The 20,323-nt window shown below is 34.9% G+C and overlaps 1 protein-coding gene across 6 annotated transcripts in view; it reads right to left on the bottom strand.

Moving 5' to 3' along the window:
- Positions 1-9,921: 9,921 nt before the first annotated feature.
- The window catches only part of LOC106875194 (mitochondrial nicotinamide adenine dinucleotide transporter SLC25A51), a 71,673-nt gene continuing 61,271 nt past the window's right edge, over positions 9,922-20,323 (bottom strand). For 4 of the 6 annotated variants that reach the window (XM_052966915.2, XM_089350394.1, XM_014923234.3 and 1 more), the window contains one exon: positions 9,922-14,467. In XM_052966915.2, the coding sequence (XP_052822875.1) occupies positions 13,574-14,449 (876 nt within the window). In that variant the 5' untranslated portion in view covers positions 14,450-14,467 and the 3' untranslated portion in view covers positions 9,922-13,573. Of the gene's footprint in view, positions 14,468-14,953; positions 15,085-16,749; positions 16,868-20,323 lie in introns of those variants that run through there. The other 2 variants (XM_014923233.3, XM_014923236.3) reach the window with 2 other exon arrangements.

Here is a 20,323-nt window from a genome sequence, read left to right as displayed (position 1 = left end):
ATATTTGTGAAACCATTGCCTTATCTTTGTAGCTGCCTTCTCTGATCTGCAGTACATATGTAGTTTGGATATCTTTTCTAATAGAGAGCTATTTGATATATATATGTGTGTGTATATATATATATATATATATATATATGTATATGTATATATATATATATATATATATATATATATATATATATATATATATATATAATAACAATAATGATAATGATAATAATAATGATAATAATAATAATATGTGACCTATATAGCTTTATATTTTCTCTATGGTTTCAATATTGTAAACACCCAATCAACTCTCTCTCTCTCTAATAATACAAAATTTTAGAATTATAAACTCTGGTATTCCTGTTCTGTTGATGGTAATTAAACAGTTGAATTAAATATCACAAAAGGAAACATAATTTGACAAAATATTGCTTTTTTATAGCTGAGAAATAATTCTATAAAATAATAGGATTTTTTTTTTCTTTTTGGTTTTGTTTTTAAAGCCACTTTATTTGTCTACAATGCTGAGGTACATTTGGCTTTGTGTTCTGAGCTGTTCATTTAAATGTTATAATATCAATTTGCAATGCTAAATCAACTTATTTAAATATTTGGTAGAATGTATTGCAAACCCGTCCAACCCATTGCCAACATGGAAAAAAAGAGAAAAATATTAAAATGATGGTTTGTGGTAACTATACAAGTAGCATCGGTGAAAGCTAAGAGTAATTTAGTCGATTCTTTAGTTACAAACATTAATGACCAAATGATTTAAAACTACTGATATTACCTTTATTTATTTTTTTTTTAATTATTGCAATTAAAACAAATCTCCCACCTCCTGATTATTTTCCATGACTAACAAATTTGCATGTGTGTTGATATTTAGTTAATTTTAAATGAAGTAGCATTGGCTACAAAGTCTAATAAAGTAAAAAGAAAATTTAAACGATTAGTTCAAGTCATATCTAAACTATTGTCCCTTCCGTTACATTCAGTTTGATCATTAAACAATAATGTATTTAAACATGACATGAACTGAATAATTATCCCTGTTAATTTTGAAAACCCACCCACTGCCTCCAATATAGTTATATGGACATACAACAGACAATACTGTTACATTTGTAGTAGGAATGTTGTAAAATAGCAATAAGGGGATTAGTAATATTCTCCAACCAAGTTTCTAAGAAAAACCTTTTCATTAAATGTGGAAGAAAATGCTTGTTGCAATGTTAGCGAATCTGTGAAAGGAAGGTGAGTGTCTAATGCACAAATACTTTTAAAATATTGCATTTGTTTTATCCAGAGGCCAGTTGCATTCCAAATATTTCTCTATTATTTTATTAAACTGTTCTTAGTAGATGAACATACCTTGTTATGGTGTGATATTGCATTATATGCACATTGAACTGTTGCAGTCTTGCTCTGTCCCCAGTCTGTGTCAATTCCAAGAAATATTTAGAAAGCTATTAACTTTTAACATGGAGATGACAAATGCAAGTATATATATTTTTTTTTAATAAAAAAAAATTTATTCCATGGACAAAAAAAAAATATTTCATACAATATAATAATCAAAGGTAGGCAACTAACAAGTGGAGAGGGGGGGAAGCGTAAATGAGAGAAAGAGAACAAAAGAGTGAGTATGTGTGGAAGAATGGAAGAAGCATTACCTTTCCCTACCTTGACATTTTTCTTTCCCAAATTAGTCTTTCTTAACAATTTTACTTCATTTTTTTTTTTCCTGTATTAAGAAGCTCTGTGACTATTGATCTGTCTGCTACCAATTTCCCTTAGGATGCCTTTCAATGGTATATGTTCCAGCATATCATGGCTCCACCAACCCTCTTATTGATTTCCCCTCTCCATTATTTTCTCTGTGGGGTTAATTATTTTTTAATGGAAAAAGTAATTGTAACCAATAAAACAAAATTGAACTATAAATTGTGTTGTATATTTTGCTATGTTCAATTACACATTTCCAGCTTTTGATTTTATGTATCCATATTCACACTGATCTTAGAAATTTATTTCATGCCTTTCATTCAAATAATTAAAACAGCTAGAATCTACCATTAAATTATCCGACATTCTGTAAGGCCTATGAGATATTTCGTGTTTCTGAAGTAATTCATTGAACAAAGTTTTATTGTCTTTTATTGATTACAAATCATTGCACTTGAAATTAGCATTGCATTTTATTTGCAATGAGAAGAGTGCAAAAAATTGCTGTCTCAGTTTATCAGATTCATTTTCACAGACAAATCAAATAGTAGATATAAATATTGCAATCCTACCAATTATTCACCTGTATTCTTATTTTAATCATAGTAAAATAATTACAAATTGCCACCTGTATAAATCCTTAGTTTCTTTCCTAGACATTGAGGTACATAATTTTATACTTTTAATGAAGATGGTATTAACCTTCTGTGAGGATTTTTGCCTTAGTTTACTTTTAATAAAATCATAAGTGGCTATTCTACACTCAAGGCTTAGATAAATTACTGCAAAACCTGAGCTAAATACCACTTGGCTCCTCTACTGATTTCATATAAATTTATGTTTCCTATTTTAAAGAGTCACAATTACAAACAACATTTCAAGCAAAGTCTTCTGGAATATGTTTCATTTTTCAGGATTGTCTTTTTTCTCCATGATACTGCTGGACACACATTAGAGGGTTATGGATTAAGAACATAACTTAGAAATTAAGAAACTTCAAGACTGGTTTAGTACTGGATTAGTTTAATGGTATATCTGAATTTTGGTTTGTTTTTTTTCTCTTTTTTTTTTCTTCCTTATATCAGTAATTCTTTTGAATTTTGTCACATGACCAACAATTTTGAAGGTAGTGGGCAAGTTGATTACATTGACCCCAGTGAATGACTCGCACTTTGTTTTATTAATCCTGAAAGGATGAAAGATAAAGTTGACCTTGGTTCGAGTTGAACTCAGAACATAAAGAGCCAGGAGAAATGCTGTTAAACATTTTGTCTGATATGCTACCAATTCTGCCAGTTCGCTGCTTCCTTACATCAATAACTAAAACATTTGATAAAATACCTGCAACAAAATATTTTCACAGCACATGTTTTGAAATGCTGAGTAATTTAAATAAAATTACTCAGAACAGATTGAACCGAGTCAGTAACTCAGTTTTCTATTGTAGCTATTCATCTCACATTAAAAGTGTAAAAGCATGAACATCACATCTACTTCCTCTGAAGTCATTAGGGCTAATTAATGACTCATTGGTAAATATTGCTGATTAGAAATATTAGTCAAAACAAAATATAGATGCAATTTTTTTTTTCACTGGTGTGTGAAATAATTTATCAAATCTTAACAGTAAGGATATTAACAAACATGAAAAAAAAAAAAATTAAATGAAAAATAAATATTTTCTGGTAATTTTTTTTTTCTTATTTGTTTCTTAGCATGAGTTGAATATGTTTGTAAATTTAGTTATTTGCATGGTTTATTGTTTAAATGCTTAATAACATTTCTTGAAATCAATTATTCAGCCCTAAAATAGATTAAGGCTTATAGAATAGAAATATGACGCTCATTCCCCCTCATCTATTTCTGGCCTCTCTTTCTGCATCCCTATTTCCCCTCCTTGGTCTACATGTCTTAGGTTCCTGAGCACTTTACACATTTCTTCTGCACAATACCCTTGCCTCCCTTGCTGGTGCCCCAATGAAAAGCTGACAAATCACATTACCTCCAGAGCAACAAGTGGGCAAGACAACCTCTCTAGTGCTGGTTCCACATACAATGTACTCACCACACACTTAAAGTGGTTGGCAAATGGGTAGAGAAAGCATAGGATTTTCAGTTCCTTTTAGTCCTGTCTTGCCAAAGTTTGTTTCATCTCTTTAGGGTTGGTGTCATGAGAAAGTGGCTGGTGGTTGGAAAGGCATCCATTCCATAGAAACCAAGCCAAATGATACTCCTGATTATCATTCTGTGGGAACAGTGGATCCCAATAAGAAATGATTCAGACCATGATGACCTGATGCCAGTGTGGGGAATGAACATAAAATGGTGATGATGATTCTTGGAAATTTATCCAGGCTGTAGAATTCCACTAATGGATTCTGTCTATCTTAACCTAATAACAGCATAGTTGGGTGAAATTAGCCAAATAATTTGCTTTAAATAGTCCCCAGCTGGACCCAAAATGCACTGATGATGATCATTGACTCAAAAGAAAGTCCATCAACTGCTTGTTAACCTCTGTTTTGGAGCATGTAAGGTCCTGTAGCTCATATAGTGTCTTTGTTACAACCTGGCTTCTCTACCACCTCCAATAGTTCCATTACAATTTACTTGCCAAGTACAGAAGCATCTCTAGTTGCTGCTTCAAACTAACAAAGCCCTCAGCATTGGCAATATCTCATTTCTTTTAAACAGTGCAGTGTAGAGCTAGTCTCTATCCTTACCTAACTCTTTAATTTGTCTCATCCTGTAGGATTTATTGCAATCTTTGGGAAATTACCACAGTGTGTCTCCAAGAATGACAATCTCTTCAATCTTGTTCATCTATTTCACTTTCCCCTCTCTAATGGCTTCTGTACAGCCTGATCTATTGCTCTTGAGAATTCCAACAAAGGCAATATCATTACACTTGATGTCAGTGCTATCTGATGAAGCTCTTCATCAGCTAGCACGATTGCAATATTTGTTGATGAAGCTGAGAGAAACGTTAGCACGCCAGGTGAAATGCTTAGCAGTATTTCATTTGTCTTTATGTTCTGAGTTCAAATTCCGCCGAGGTCGATTTTTGCCTTTCATCCTTTCAGGATTGATAAATTAAGTACCAGTTGCACACTGGGATCAATCTAATCAACTGGCCCCCTACCCCAAAATTTCGGGCCTTGTGCCTAGTGTAGGAAAGAATATTTGTTGATGAAGCTGCCTGTGATCCAACTCTAATGTATTCCAAGGTTTATTTGTCTTTCATACTCTTCCTTCTGTGCATTAATGATAAATGTACTTCTAACAATGCTCTTTCTCCAATCCAGAGGATACCATTCCCATTAGTAGGAGTGGTCTCTGCCTGTTTTATGTCCAAACTGGCCAGATCCAGCTTCTCACACCTACTCTACACTGTCAGTCCAAAAATAAACAATCCTATCGTTGAATTTTCAAAGCTACAAGATAATGCAGAATAAATTCAAAACAATGTGAATAAATAAGCATTACATTTGACAGAGGATTACAAAAGGATTAAGCTGAATGCTAAAACTTCTACACACCAAAACCATCTGCCACCATGAACTAACAATCTGCTATCATTCATCATTCATCATCATTGTTTAACGTCCGCTTTCCATGCTGGCATGGGTTGGACGATTTGACTGAGGACTGGCAAATCAGATGGTTGCACCAGGCTCCATACAAAGACATAATTCCTGCACACATCAAGGAAAACAATTCTTATTTCTTTATTGCCCACAAGGGGAAAAACAAGGACAGACAAAGGTATTAAGTCGATTACATTGACACCAGTGCGTAACTGGTACTTGATTTATCGACCCCTAGAGGATGAAAGGCAAAGTCGACCTTGGCGGAATTTGAACTCAGAACGTAACGGCAGATGAAATACCGCTAAGCACTTCGCCCGGCGTGCTAACATTTTTGCCAGCTCGCCGCCTTCATATCAAGGAAAACAATTCTGTGAACCATTCTCTCTTGCTAAAAATATACAAATAAATCCTCAGAGCCTTACTAAGTCCCACTCTGACAACTCCATATGCTAACTTTTGTTTTTACGACCACAAAGTACTTGAGCTCTGATCAGTTACTGATCCTCTACAAAGCTCAAGTAATATTCACAATGGTGTACTCCCCCCCCCCACATATGGAACACTATTGTTTATGTCTGACATACAAACATCTTTAACCACATCCAAAAGCCGACGAATAAAGATTCATTTGCTAACACACATGCTATCGTCTCTCACAAATTCTATAGCTACTAGAGGAGTTTCTAACTGTTGAAGGATGAACAATTTAGTCCAAAGGAGGTGGGAGTGGAATGAAAGTTAATGATGATGGTTAGTATTTTGGCCATCAGGGCTTAGGAAGTCTGTGCCCACATCTTCAATAGCTGGGTAAACAGAAAAATGGGCTCATGGGCAGCAAAAATGCAGAATGAATAATGATGATGTCAAGGACTTGTGGGGAGGATCCTGATGAAGTGTCCAGTTGCAGTAAGAGACCACAGTGTGAGGTTCCTGATCCTCATCCATAAGGCTGGGCATATTCTGTTTCTCTGGGGTAAGAGACATTTTAGCACAGCTTGTTTGGCATCACTGACACGTTTAGCATCAGATGTTTTAATGCTTCTCTCTCTCTCTCTCTGAACATCTGCTTGCGTTTGTATTATCATCATCATCATCATCGTTTAACGTCCGTTTTCCATGCTAGCATGGGTTGGATGGTTCGACCGGGGTCTGGGAAGCCAGGAGGCTGTACCAGGCTCCACTCTGATCTGGCAGTGTTTCTACAGCTGGATGTCCTTAACACCATGTAGTGGCATGTAGTGGGTGCTTTTTACATGCCACCGGCACAGGGGCCAGAGGAGGCTGGCAATGGCCACAATCGGTTGGTGCTTTGTACATGCCACTGGCATGGAAGCCAGTCAAGGTGGTGCTGGCATCGGCCACGTTCGGATGGTGCTTTTTATGTGCCACCGGCATGGGTATCACAACTACAATTTTTACTTTGATATTGATGTACTTGACTCAATAGGTATGTGTAATCTCTCTATGCGTGTGTGTAAGTTTGCTTCCACTGCCAAGACAAGTTGAATATCCACTCAGACTGTCAGTGTCCAAACAGCTGCACCAAATTGTCTCATTTCAGCTTCTTAGGAGTAGGTAGTTGCATACCAACTTTTTTCTAGGCCCATCAATATTTTCTCTTGCTATCTTTACTGTGTCTCAAACACATTAATCACTATACTCAACCTTAACTTCCCAGTCTTGGGAATTCTCTCCTTACAGGCACTGATTTATAGATGTCCTTAATCTCACCAATTTCCAATCTCACCAATTTCCATAAAATAAAACAGGGGAAACTGGCTCTGCTTACACTCATGTCACATCACATGACCTCTCAACCCATTCAAAAGTGAAGCTAATTGTCTTTGCTTTTCTCTGTCTGTTGTACGATGTATCGAATAAAGCCTCATATTCTAATATAACTAATTCATTTTTATCAGCTAATAGCAATAAAACACTAAAATTTGTAGACAATTTAAAACTAGTTTTTCAGATCGTAATGTATTGGGCTTACTTTTTTTCCCCCATTTAAACACAAGCATAGAAGAAGCACAAACATGAATGAAATGCAGGCATAACTGTGTAGGCACAGACATTAGCTATGAAAATAAATTTGCTTTCTCAACCACATGAGCAAGTGTCTTCTGCAACTGCCTTTGGCTGACCAATGTCTTGTGAGAGAATTTGGTTGATGGAAACTGGAAGAAACCATATGTATGTTAAAACTTATGCAGAGCTATGGCTTCAAGGGATGATGCCATTGTTTGTCATTGGATTGCATCTGGTGACATTTGTTGACATTTCTTGTCAATCCATCATCTGCCAACTCAGCACTTCGAAATTCCATGAAATAAAAAAGAAAAAGAAAAGTTGATAGTACAGATTGAGAGAACATCCTCATAGTTACTTGATCTGCTAGCAAAAGTAGCCAAATCACACCCTGCTAACATGAAAAGGACATCATCATAATTTTTATCTTTTGATGTCCATGTTCCATGCTGATATAATTAGATTATGTACTCTGAAAAGACAAAATATTTACTGTTAGAATGCCTTTGGGGCTAAGAAACAGCAATAATTCATTGTCACTGCAATTCATTAATCTTCTTCTTCTTTTGAGTTGTTTGTCTTCCTAATTCCTTTCCCAAGAATTACAAGCAGATCATCATTCTGAGGACTTACATGTAGCTCTTATTTCCATCAATCTGTACAGCAGACAAACTTCAAACTTACCAAGTTTTCTATTAATTGCACTAATCTATCAAATTACTCTCTTGTACTTAAGAACATGTTTGCCCTCCTTGGACACTTTCGTTGTTGGTCTCCTGTTTTAAAGCGGTCTTTTGCCACTGTTGTATCTGTCTTTTGATGACGGTTGTTGCTCTGACAGATATTGTTATATTCCGAAGTTGTCGATAGAGTGTTTCTTATTTCTTTATTGCCCACAAGGGGCTAAACATAGAGGGGACAAACAAGGGATTAAGTCGATTACATCGACCCCAGTGCGTAACTGGTACTTAATTTATCGACCCTGAAAGGATGAAAGGCAAAGTCGACCTCGGCGGAATTTGAACTCAGAAGGTAACGGCAGACGAAATACGACTAAGCATTTCTCCCGGCGTGCTAACATCTCTGCCAGCTAGAATGTTTCTATCTGGCACTGTATGACCCCCAATCATAGAGTATTATTATACTCAAAAGGTCCACTCAATCTCACAGCATGATTACTATATCAGCGAAGACGCGACTATCAACACAGTCTACACAACTCTCGACTTTAACCGTCTGACCTTCTCCTGGTCTATTTATAATGGCTTGCTATAACTACTTTTTACTGGGAGGAGTATACAGTTTCACTATACAACATGTCCATAAATCCAATTTGCAATATTTACGATCTCAAAGGTGGTGACCTGGCAGAAACGTTAGCATGCTGGGCAAAATGCTTAGCGGTATTTTGTCTGTTGTTATGTTCTGAGTTCAAATTCTGCCAAGGTCGACTTTGCTTTTCATCTTTTCGGGGTCGATAAATTAAGTATCAGTTGCGTGCTGGGGTCGATCTAATCGACTGGCCCCCTCCCCCAAAATTTCAGGCCTTGTGCCTAGAGTTGAAGAGAATATTTATGAGGCAGCAAGGTGGCAGGATCGTTAGCACACCAGTCAGAATACTTAGCAAGCCAATCCTCTTGACCGGTGGGGACCAGCCTTAACACATCCTCTTCTCAACATGGACAACATTCAGCTAGAGTCTTCAGTCATGTTATTTTTCTTCAGTGCTAGAAAATATTTCAGCTTCTAAACTATCATGTCTACATGAGGGCCTCTGAAGTGACTGACAGACACATTCCAACCTCTTAACAGACACAGCTATGCTGTTTCTTCTCTCTTTTCTATTGCTACTAAAATGATCTTTAGAGCTGGCTGGTCTTGAAAGTCCATTCAGGCACTCCTGATCCACTCATATTCAACGCTTTTGATGTGTCCAAATTCTACACAAACCACTGTGCCCGATCCTTTGTCACAGAACTTTGATCTTCCAGAGTCTCTTCTTTGCAAGTATTCGCTAGCAACAGTTTCAACAGCAAACTCACTGGTCTCAGAGACCTTGCAAATGTCATGGGCACTTCCCTTTCTCTTTCCTCCAACTAAGAATAAGGTGCTGAACACTGAGTAAACAGGTGCTGCATTAATTATCTTTTAATTGTTTTAATCAATAGACTGCAGCCATGCTGGAGCACTGCCTTGAGTTTTTAGTCAGATGAATCAACCCCCAGTACTTTTTTTTTTTCAAGACTGGTAATCTATCAGTTTCATTTGTTGAGCCACAAAGTCAGAGACATAAACACAACACTAATTCTCAAGCAGTGGTTGGGGACAAACAGACACACATACATGACGGGCTTCTTTCAGTTTCAGTCTACTAAATCCACTCACAAGGTTTTGATTGGTCTGAGACTATAATAGAAGATTCTTGCCCAAGGTGCTACGCAGTGAGACTGAACCCAGAACCATGTGGTTGGGAAGCAAGCTTCTTACCACACAGCCACATCCTTTCAAGGAGAATTAAAAAACTTTAGATATGACATAAAAACAGTTGTGGTATTTGTTAAAAATAAAATTAAAGAAAATGTAATAGAATTATATTTATTATTTTTCATTTTTTACTTTAGAAAAAAAAACATTTATACAGTATAAACAAATTTGGAATTTAATATTTCCATTTTCATCTTGTACCAGAAAGACAACAAATGAACAAGACAATGTTTTATGAAAAGTTATACTGACTGGCAATCAAAATTGATTGAAGTTGATTTGTAATTAATAGCTGCTTTAATTTAAGAGAAAAAAAAATTTAACCTCCTTTAATGTGATTTAGGAGAAAATAAAATTGATCACAAATATTATGTCGTTCATGAATATGAAAGAAAATTATGAACACTCTGAAGATATCTGATATTGAAATCAAGAGACTGTTATCTTTTGGAGACAGTTTCTTGAAATTTTTAAAGGATACAAGATCCAACAGAGCTTAAACATTCAAGTTTACACCAACTTTATAATGCTGACAATAGAAACCAATAGACTGCAATACTCCAGAGACCTTAGATATTCAGTAAATGCCATTTGATGATAAGTTGGAAAGAAAATTCTGTCATTATTAGGGGATTTTTTTTTTATTTAGTTATTTGAAACAAATTTAAGTAATTTGTTTGCATGTTTATAGACATATAAACAAGCCTGCTACTTTGATGAAAATTTAAACTTATATCTCATGTGTATATATATATATATATATCATAATTTGTGAACAATAGCATCGTTGGTTATAGGTTTCCAATGAGACAATCACAAGTTCACAGTAGTTCACAAGGCGAGAATGACAAGCAAGTATCTGTAACTTGGTGCAGAACAAATATCACAAAGAACTTTTCTCAAAAAGCACCAGTTTACTCACTGATATTTACATCCTTCAATGATATAAGTTGGCAAAAGATCTACACACATGAAATATATATGTGTGTGTACACACACACACACGTTCAAAAGTTGCTGTTTGTTGACAAATATGGAAGAGAGTATTCAATATATAATGCAGATTATATGGTTTTGCTGTGTCTTAAGAGAGTCATTATGCCATTAATAATAACACACACACACACAGGTTCAATTCCACTTCTTTCTTAGTCAATTGGTTAACTATCTAACCCTCTAACTGGTTGTTTAGTTAGGTGGTTAGATAGTTAACCACCTGACTTATAAAGAAGTGGAATTGAACCTGTGTCTTTGTTATTATCAATGGCATAATGACTCTCCCAAGGACAGCAAAATTTCACATCGAGAATCTTGCAAACCAAATACAAAGCACAAAATTATACGGTTTATTTAATTTGAATTCAACCTACCTTGCAACTCAATGATCAAGTCACAGCCAAACAAAGATATATAATTATCCTCATCAGGCAAAGTATGTGTGTGTATATAATATATATATACACAGACACACACATACATACCTATATATGTATACACATAAATCTATGTGTATACACACACACCTAGGCCTGTATGCATATATGCACACATACACAGAAATACTTATGATGGTGTACAGGCATGCTGTAAGTCCACTTTGGCGTGATGGAGCCCTAGTTCCTGTCAGAACATCTGTCTAAAAGAAGGATGTACTGTAAAACTTGAGAGCCATTCAATTTCTTGTCATTGCAGCTGATACTAGACCACCAGTAGGAAAACTGTCCTAGTTGAAAAGTGAGAGCAGTTCTGTATTTGCTTCACTCACAACAAATTCCATGCACAGAAACTTGTTGAAAAACACATTATAAATCTCTCACGAAGCCCTGCTGTGACAGGGTGTTGTAGCACAAACAAGCCTGACAAGCATGAAGTATGTAATTTCAAATATGGGTACCGGCTCCTTCTTTTCTAAATGAGGGAGAGATTTGGTGGCACCCAGAATGACTGAGCAACCATTTCTAGGGATAGCAATGCTCAGCTGTTACTCATGAAGGGCCAAAAGGAAGGTGATCTAAACAAAGGTTCCCTGATTCTGAAATAGACCAACAAATGCCCAGTGGTTGTCCTGTCTGTGATCTGTGGTAGCATCCAAGAAGTGGTCATGTTAGGACACAACTTGGCATACACACACACAAATATATCTCTATACATGTATATGCGCGTGTGCATATATATATATATATATATATATATATATATATATATACACACATATATATATATATACACACATACATGTATGTGTACATATATATACACACGTGTCAACACACACACATATATATATATATACACACACACATATATATATATATATATGTATATATATATATATATATATATATACACAGATGTGTATACAACATCACATCACTTTAATGTCCACTTTCTCTTGTTGGCATAATTCAGATGGAATTCTTTTGAGGCAGACTTTTTATGGCTGGGTCCCCTTCCTATATATGTGTGTATGGGTTTGTACTGCATGCTGTGTTTATTAAACTAATGACATTACTTTCTTTAAAACCTATTAAAATAAGTAGAACATAAGTCAAACGAAAGAATTCATTGTAGTCATTAACACATTTAACCACGTGCAAATAACTACCAGACATTTTTTGACATCTTACAATTATTTTTTTTATTTTTTAAATCTCAGGATTCAAAACTGCAGAATTGTTTTATATTAAATATTCTGCAATTTTGTATGTGAAACATTATCATTCATAGCTTTTCTACCATATCAAATACAAAATATTGTTCAGTTTTATTTCTTCTGGAAACACAATAGTCAATTTCATATTAAGAAGAAAAGGATTGCTTTCACCTTTGTTTTTGTAGAAACAAAATTGGTAAAATAATCATGTAGTGAAACAAGAAACAAAGAATTAATGATGTTTCATTGAAAAAAGAAAAAAAAGTATTTTTCAACAAAACAAAAGAGCAAACATCTCGCATACCACACATCTAAATTTTAAACTCACATTCACATTTATACATGTAAAAAAAAAAAGAAGAAAAACCTTTGACACTAAGTGTTAGAATAACTTCAATATTATTGACTGTAATGGATGGTAGAAACAAAGGATCAAAATAAGTCTTAGTCAACTGCTTTGGTCAAATTAATTAATTGTACCTGCTACAAAAAAAAAAAATATGACTGTTCCAAGTCAAAAAAAATCATTATTAATAATTTAATTACTAGTAGTATCTCGGGATAGCACCCTCATCTGGTGGTTATACTCAACAACATATAGTAATTAAAGCGTTTAACTTGATAATCAGCAGAATAGTTCCATTTTTAAATGGGAATGAGAACATAATTGAAACAACATGGTTAGAACGAAGAACTTATACAAACTAAAACAAAAATCTGCTTTCAGTTTGAACTTTTTAACATGATACCGACTGATCAGCATTCATTCCCCAAATATTATAAACGGAAGTATGTCACAAAAAGCATTATATTTCATCTTTAGATGGACTGAAATCAATAAAAGCATTTCAGAAAATATCACCACCATGCATCAAATTAGTGCATTCAAACACAGCCAAATATTCTACACTACTAAATCATTAATACAAATAAACTACAGAAGTAAAAAAAAAAAAAAAAAGCAGTAAAGCAATCAGCACTAAACTATTTTCCCATTTACTATCCTACCTTGAACAAATCCTTTCAATTAAAAAAAAAAAATTCATTACTATTTATGGGCTCAGAATCATACTGTCCAGCATTCACTTTCAGGTGATCAAGATTTTGGTTTCAAGAAAGTCAACAAAAATTCATAAGAAGCATTAATAATTCCCCATGACATAAATGATCTTATGTAATTGATATGCATTCCTCGTAATAAGTTAATTCGTGAATAATTACGTTCAGTAAGCAGTATGCAGTAAGCATCGTAAATACTGATAAATTTACATCCAAATTCTGACTGCATGCGTGTTTTGATAGCATTTAATGGAAACAAAACAGTACTAATGACAGCACCTAATAAAGCTCCACTTATAAAGTCTTGTCCAATTACTTCTAATTTACTTTCCGCTTCTGGAAGACATTCTTTGATATGGTCCCGCCCCAAAAAGAAACAAACATTGCTCGGTCCATTTCTCAAAAGAATAGCAGTCAAACCACGGTAGTATTCCCTTAGTCCGTAAGAACTTGTCATTCGAAATGCTTCAAAGGTGTTCTGGAAACGTTTATGGTAAGTCTGATCTTGCATAAGTGTCTGTATGCGCTCAAAAGGTGTCAAAATTGCTTCTGTAGTTCCAGCAAAAAATGCAGCAGTGCCTTTCCTAACATCTGTTGGCAGATTAGTTTTCCTCAAGAGTAGTTCATTGTAATTCTGGTAAATTCCAAACATAGCTGCAACAGATGTTGACTTTTGTAACAAAGGAGGCAGAAGCCCACGGTATAAATGGCGTAGACCTTCATGATAAATTTGTTTATAAGCAGTCACACTACTTACACCATAGAGCTGCTGACGAAATGTCACCTTGTTAATGGGAAATGTGACAGTAATGTTGATAAAGGCAGCACCATAACCACACAAAAATTCAGCATAGCTTTTGCATCCTTTCATTAAAATTGGTATGTCAGAATTACTTAAGTTTGATGGATCCATGATACAGCAAAGATTCCTCTGTAAGAAATAGACAAAAAAAAAAAAACAGAGAGCTGTTAAAACATCTTAGAAGCTAAATTATCCATTATGTATGTTACTCTTAACATCTTTGAAGCAAAAGAATAAGAAGAACATTTCATTCTTCCTCTTTGTATAAATGTTATTACTGGAAAATTCTGTGCCTGAGTTACTATTTATAGTTGTGTAACCTTTGTATATGGGGAAGTAAGATCAACTGATACAATAATAAAATAGAACTGAGAAACTTAGATATAAAAAACAAAAGTCAGAGAACTTAAGAAATGCAATCTTAAGTGCAATGGCAGAAACATCAGTTTAAAAAGCTTTTTGCATACAAGTTGAACAGTGAAATTAGTCTGATTTAAAACTGAAATTATTTGAGATCAATAGTATCATACAGTTTTAAAACCATTTAATCCGGATTAAAATTGAAGTATAATTAAGTATTCTGTCTTTAAAGGAAGTGTTTTTAGTCAAATTCACCTTTCAGTAGATAATTCTATTGACCTTATTTACTCTGATGTATCAACAGGAAAATTACAAAAAATATTCGAAAATTTTGATGATGTGTTAAATTCAATCCAATGCCCAGTTTAACACCACAACCTGGCTCGTGGGTGAGTTTAGAAGAGCATTCAGATAAGTTCTCCAGAACGATAACTTGTTTTACCATTCCTCCCACAATGTCCAGTGAGAGGAATGGAAAAGGTCGCGCATGTAGTCTTCCTCCCCTGGCTAAACCATACACTGACATTTGAAAGGTTTCACTTTAAGTATTGCTAAGTAATTCATTATTGTTCAATAACATCGTAACCTCTTAGTACTGGTTTCTGTTAGAAATATTTTCTCCTTGACTTTATAAGCATTTCAGCTTCATGTACCTCCAGATGAGGATTTTGTTTTTTTATTGCTAAAATTTGATATATGAGACTTCGGAATTTTAGAAATGTGACACTTTAATAAAAAAAGATAATAATCCGAAAACTATTTGCTTCTCCAAATGAAATAGTCTTTACATTATAATGCAATATGTACATGCAATTCACAATTTCAACTCTTACACATTGGCTTAGAAATGAACGTTCGAAATAAACTTCAATTAAAATTTCCTTGATAGAAGTAAGATTTAGTTTTTAAAAGATGTTGGGTGATAAACTCAAATATGAGATGCAATTTGCACAATGGCTGATTTATACAAAATATTTACGGATAATACTATTTATATTTCGTATTTCATAATCAACTAGATTTCTAAATTGACAGATAGTTACGAATGAGGAGAAAAGATATTTCCAACATCAAAAGTTGGAAATTTCAATTTCTTTTTTTAAAATTTTTTTTTTACATAATACAATCACATGAGAAATTAAAAATCTATAAACCACATGTGTACAAATAGCAATGAAAAACTGAAGGTTTCTACCTGTACATCGTAGAATAAACAAAACGTTTACGTTTATTCTACGGTATTGAGGCAGGTTAGAAAGAAAACACGCACACAAAAAAAGGAGGGTAAATAAAAAGACGAGGCAAAGTTTTCGTCAGTCAAATGATAGAAAAGATACTGAAAATGTTAGCAGTAATTAACTTGACAACAATGTACGTCCCGTGTTTAGTTCCAAACCTTCCCTCGTTCAGTATTAAGAAACATATCTAAAATGCTACGATAATATATAGACGAAATTTACACAATTACAATTTGGTGCTGTGAATTATTACATAATATGAATGAGTATATTTATTTTTAATCACTCAAGGTTAGGGACTCGAACGAAAACAAAACAAGTGGGAACATGAGCAAACGGTTGATACATTTCAGACTTGGATAGTTCTCTAAAATACAGTCTAATAATAATAATAAAAGAAGACATTTGGCAGTTATATCTAATTAGTATCACTTTTTCAGACTTTAACCCTTTTTTTTTTTTTAATAAAACATAAAAACAAACTAGAGAAAAAAACCAAAAAAAAACGGGGCGTGAAATTTAATATAAACAAATATTAATGAACATTAAAGGGTAATAAATAATAAAGTTATAGAATCAACTTGAATTAATTCAACAAAGAAAAGCAAGGGCACGAATAAAAATTGTAATCAATGAGAGATTATAAAGAGAAGAAGAATAAAACAGGATTCACTTGATGGAATTTTTTGTCTCTCGTCAGAATGAAGTAAAGGTCATTCAACGTTGACTTTAATAACATTTAATTCAATATAGTCGTTTAGACAAGGGGTTACAAAAACAATTTCAGTGCTGAAAATTTGTTAAAATCCTTACTTTATGCTATTTTCAAATGATAAAAATAAAACTGTAGGTTATCTTTGGTTTGAATTATATTTCATTTCCACTGGTGCCCCTCCAGCGCCACTCAGGCCTGCCATTTTGAGAGACATGCAAGGGAGATCACTTAAAGATGTCTTCAATGACTTACTTCTCTTGATTCAATTATTCAATCACTTGCAAAATCGATAAAACTTTTGACAATTATTCCGAAAACTCTAGCATAGTGGGTAATTTATAAGAAAATCGTGATATGCATAAATTGTTTAAAATTGTATATCTTCTGAAGTGTTTGAGATAGATGATAGGCGGAGAGCTGGTAGAATGGTTAGTACCCCGGGCAAAATGCTTAGCGATATTTCGTTTGTCTTTACGTTCTGAGTTCAAATTCCGCCGAGGTTCACTTTACCTTTCATTCTCTTTGAGTCGATAAGTTAAGTACCAGTTGCGTCCTGGAGTCGATGTAATCGACTGGCCCCCCTCCCCAAAATTTCGGGCCTTGTGCCTAGAGTAGAAAAGGATATTGCGTTAAGTCAAGGCGGCGAGTTGGCAGAAACGTTAGCACACCGGGCGAAATGCTAAGCGGAATTTCGTCTGTCTTTACGTTCTGAGTTCAAATTCCACTGAGGTCGACTTTGCCTTTCATCCTTTCAGGGTTAATAAATTTAGTACCATTTGCATCCTGGAGTCCATCTCATCGACTGGTCTCCTCCCCAAAAATTTCGGGCCTTGTGCTTAGAGTAGAAAAGGATATTGTGTAAAGCTGCGAAAGTAGTTCTGAAGAAACATTTTTGTTATTTAATTTTGCTCTCTCTGGACCAACTTTTGCAGTGTGCAGATTCAGAACGTCTATGTTGCACACTTATCACTTCGACTATCTTGAGAGGTGTTATCTATTTTTTTAAATCTTTACTTCAAAGAGTTAACAATCTCAACTACAGAACGAAATCTCAGTACTCTGTACTATCTTTGTTTTCATATCTGAGAAAAGTGCATATGGCGGCTGGATTTGAGCCCATGCTCACAGAGAATGAAGACGTAGTTGCTCCATTAAACTGTGGAATGAAAAAAATATCCATAATGCATATATGACACGAACGACTTGGAGATAACAGCCAAATCTCACACAAATTACATGCTATTAAAGAAGGAAAATTACATTGGACCATGTTATCATCATCATCATCGTCCTTTAACGTCTGTTTTCCGTGCTGGTATGGATTGGACGGTTTGACAGGAGCTGGCTAGCTGCCCAGGTTCCAATTATCTGTTTTGGCATGGTTCCTATGGCTGGATGTCCTTCCTAACGCCAACCATATCATAGAGTGCACTGGATGCTTTTTACATGGGACCAATTTGGGCGATTTTATGTGGCACCGCCCAGGTGCTTTTATACGGAACCAACATGGGCGCTTTTATGTGCACTGATTTGGGTGCTTTTATGTGGCACTAGCACACCTCAAAACACATTATTGTCTTTAAAAAAAAAGATGAACATGTGGGACAAGGTAGTCCAAGATACAGGGCACTGAAAAGAAAAAAAAGAAAGACTGGATCTTCTGGACCAAGGACGACCTAGTTAAACCAGCACTTCCCAAACTAACAAATATCAACTTTACACCAAACTGCACAAAAAAAAAAATAGTAACTATTTTTAGTACCACTCCATATATTAATGAAAAGACAAAATTTTTTTTTTTTTTTTTGCTGTAGTTTCAGCCGTTTTGCTACACTGTTATTACTGAGATCCTCCTCCAATATGTGGTACTTGGTGAAGAATGGAGTTTCATGTAGCTACCCTCATTTGTACCTCTTGCCATAATGTTTGCATTCATATAATACTTTCTTCAACATGGTGTTAAGCATGATTGAAAGTGTGGCAATTTTTTTGAGCATTTAACAACATTTGAATTCTCAGCAATATTTTTTGTGACACTCCTTCCAGTCTGTAATAAAGTCCATAAATATCTAGAGTAATAAAACTCATTCTTTGGCCATGACAGCTGGAATGTCTTCCTTTTAGACACGTCAGGAAATGAAGGTTTACTTAAACATACAGGCCATTTGCTGGTAAGTGAAGATGTACTGAAGTTGTACAACCCCAGATCAGCCATCCCTGAGCAAACTGATGATCAATGGCATCTCAGTTTTTCTCCTATATCTCAGTTTATATTGTTCAATGTGTCCTTCTTTTTAAAACGTTAGGGTGTGCTCTAAAGAAGTTTTGGCTTCTACTTTTAGCACATTGAGTAACAACATAGAGGTTCCTTCATTGATTTCAGCTATGTAATTTCTTTCTGCAGCCACAAGAAGAACAACAGCACAGACATTACAATAAAATTTTGGAATACAAAAATCATATAGTAAAGCATTCATTAAGTATGTTTGTATTCATGGTGACATGTTTAATGAAATTAGGTGGAGGTAGGTGTGTGGTTACTTTCCACCTGTTTGCAATCCTCTTGCCTAAAGCTTGTTGCTGCTACTGATTTTTATATCTAAGATGAAATGGAAAGTTTTCCATACAAATATATAGCTTATCCCTTACTCAGCAAAACCTTTCCATAGCAACTTGTATTAACTGATTGCATTGTAGGGCTCTTAAAAGAGAGGAGTTACCTAAGATCATCTACATTTCATCATTACATCACACAGGCATGAAATCATGAAACCAGGAGTATATGCCTCATCACTAGAAGGATGCAAACATTAGCACTATCTATCAAAACAAGGCTTATACATCTCTTTAGTCCAACAGTAGGAGTATAGTACTTCTATCCATTACTAGGAAAGTCTTGGCTCAAAAGACTCTTTTACTCTTTTATATACTCTTTTACTTGTTTCAGTCATTTGACTGTGGTCATGCTGGAGCACCGCCTTTTAGTCGAGCTAATCGACCACAGGACTTATTCTTTGTAAGCCAAGTACTTATTCTAATTCTATCGGTCTCTTTAGACGAACCGCTAAGTTATGGGGACGTAAACACACCACCATCAGCTGTCAAGCGATGTTGGGGGTACAAACACAGACACACAAACATATACACACACACATACATATATATATATATATATATATATATATATATATATATATATATATATATATATATACGATGGGCTTATTTCAGTTTACGTCTCCCAAATCCACTCACAAGGCTTTGGTCAGCCTGAGGCTATAGTAGAAGACACTTGCCCAAGGTGCCATGCAGTGGGACTGAACCTGGAACCATGTGGTTGGTAAGCAAGCTACTTACCACACAGCCGCTCCTACGCCTAATAAACATAAGATAACATCACAACAGAGGTAAAGTCAGACTTGTTTTTTTGTGACAAGGAAGAAATGCAAGGAGCAACAGCAGAGCCCATTCAATGTTGTAAGTTTGTCAAAGGCTTTCAATACTGTCAGCAGTGAATTGTGAAGTATTCTCAGAAAGTAAAAACATGGTGTTGAGCAATATTGAAAAGGGAGCAATTTTTCTGACCCCTTTTCAATCTTCCACCCTCTTCCCACGAAAACCAGAGCAATAAACAACATCTGAGTTCTCAGCAGTATTTGTTGTGACATTCCT

Source organism: Octopus bimaculoides, chromosome 4 (genome assembly GCF_046866305.1).
Source record: "Octopus bimaculoides isolate indiv1 chromosome 4, ASM4686630v1, whole genome shotgun sequence".
NCBI classification, from domain to species: domain Eukaryota; kingdom Metazoa; phylum Mollusca; class Cephalopoda; order Octopoda; family Octopodidae; genus Octopus; species Octopus bimaculoides.
Note: the sequence above shows the minus strand (reverse complement) of the source record. Positions and strands in the feature narration are given on the sequence as shown.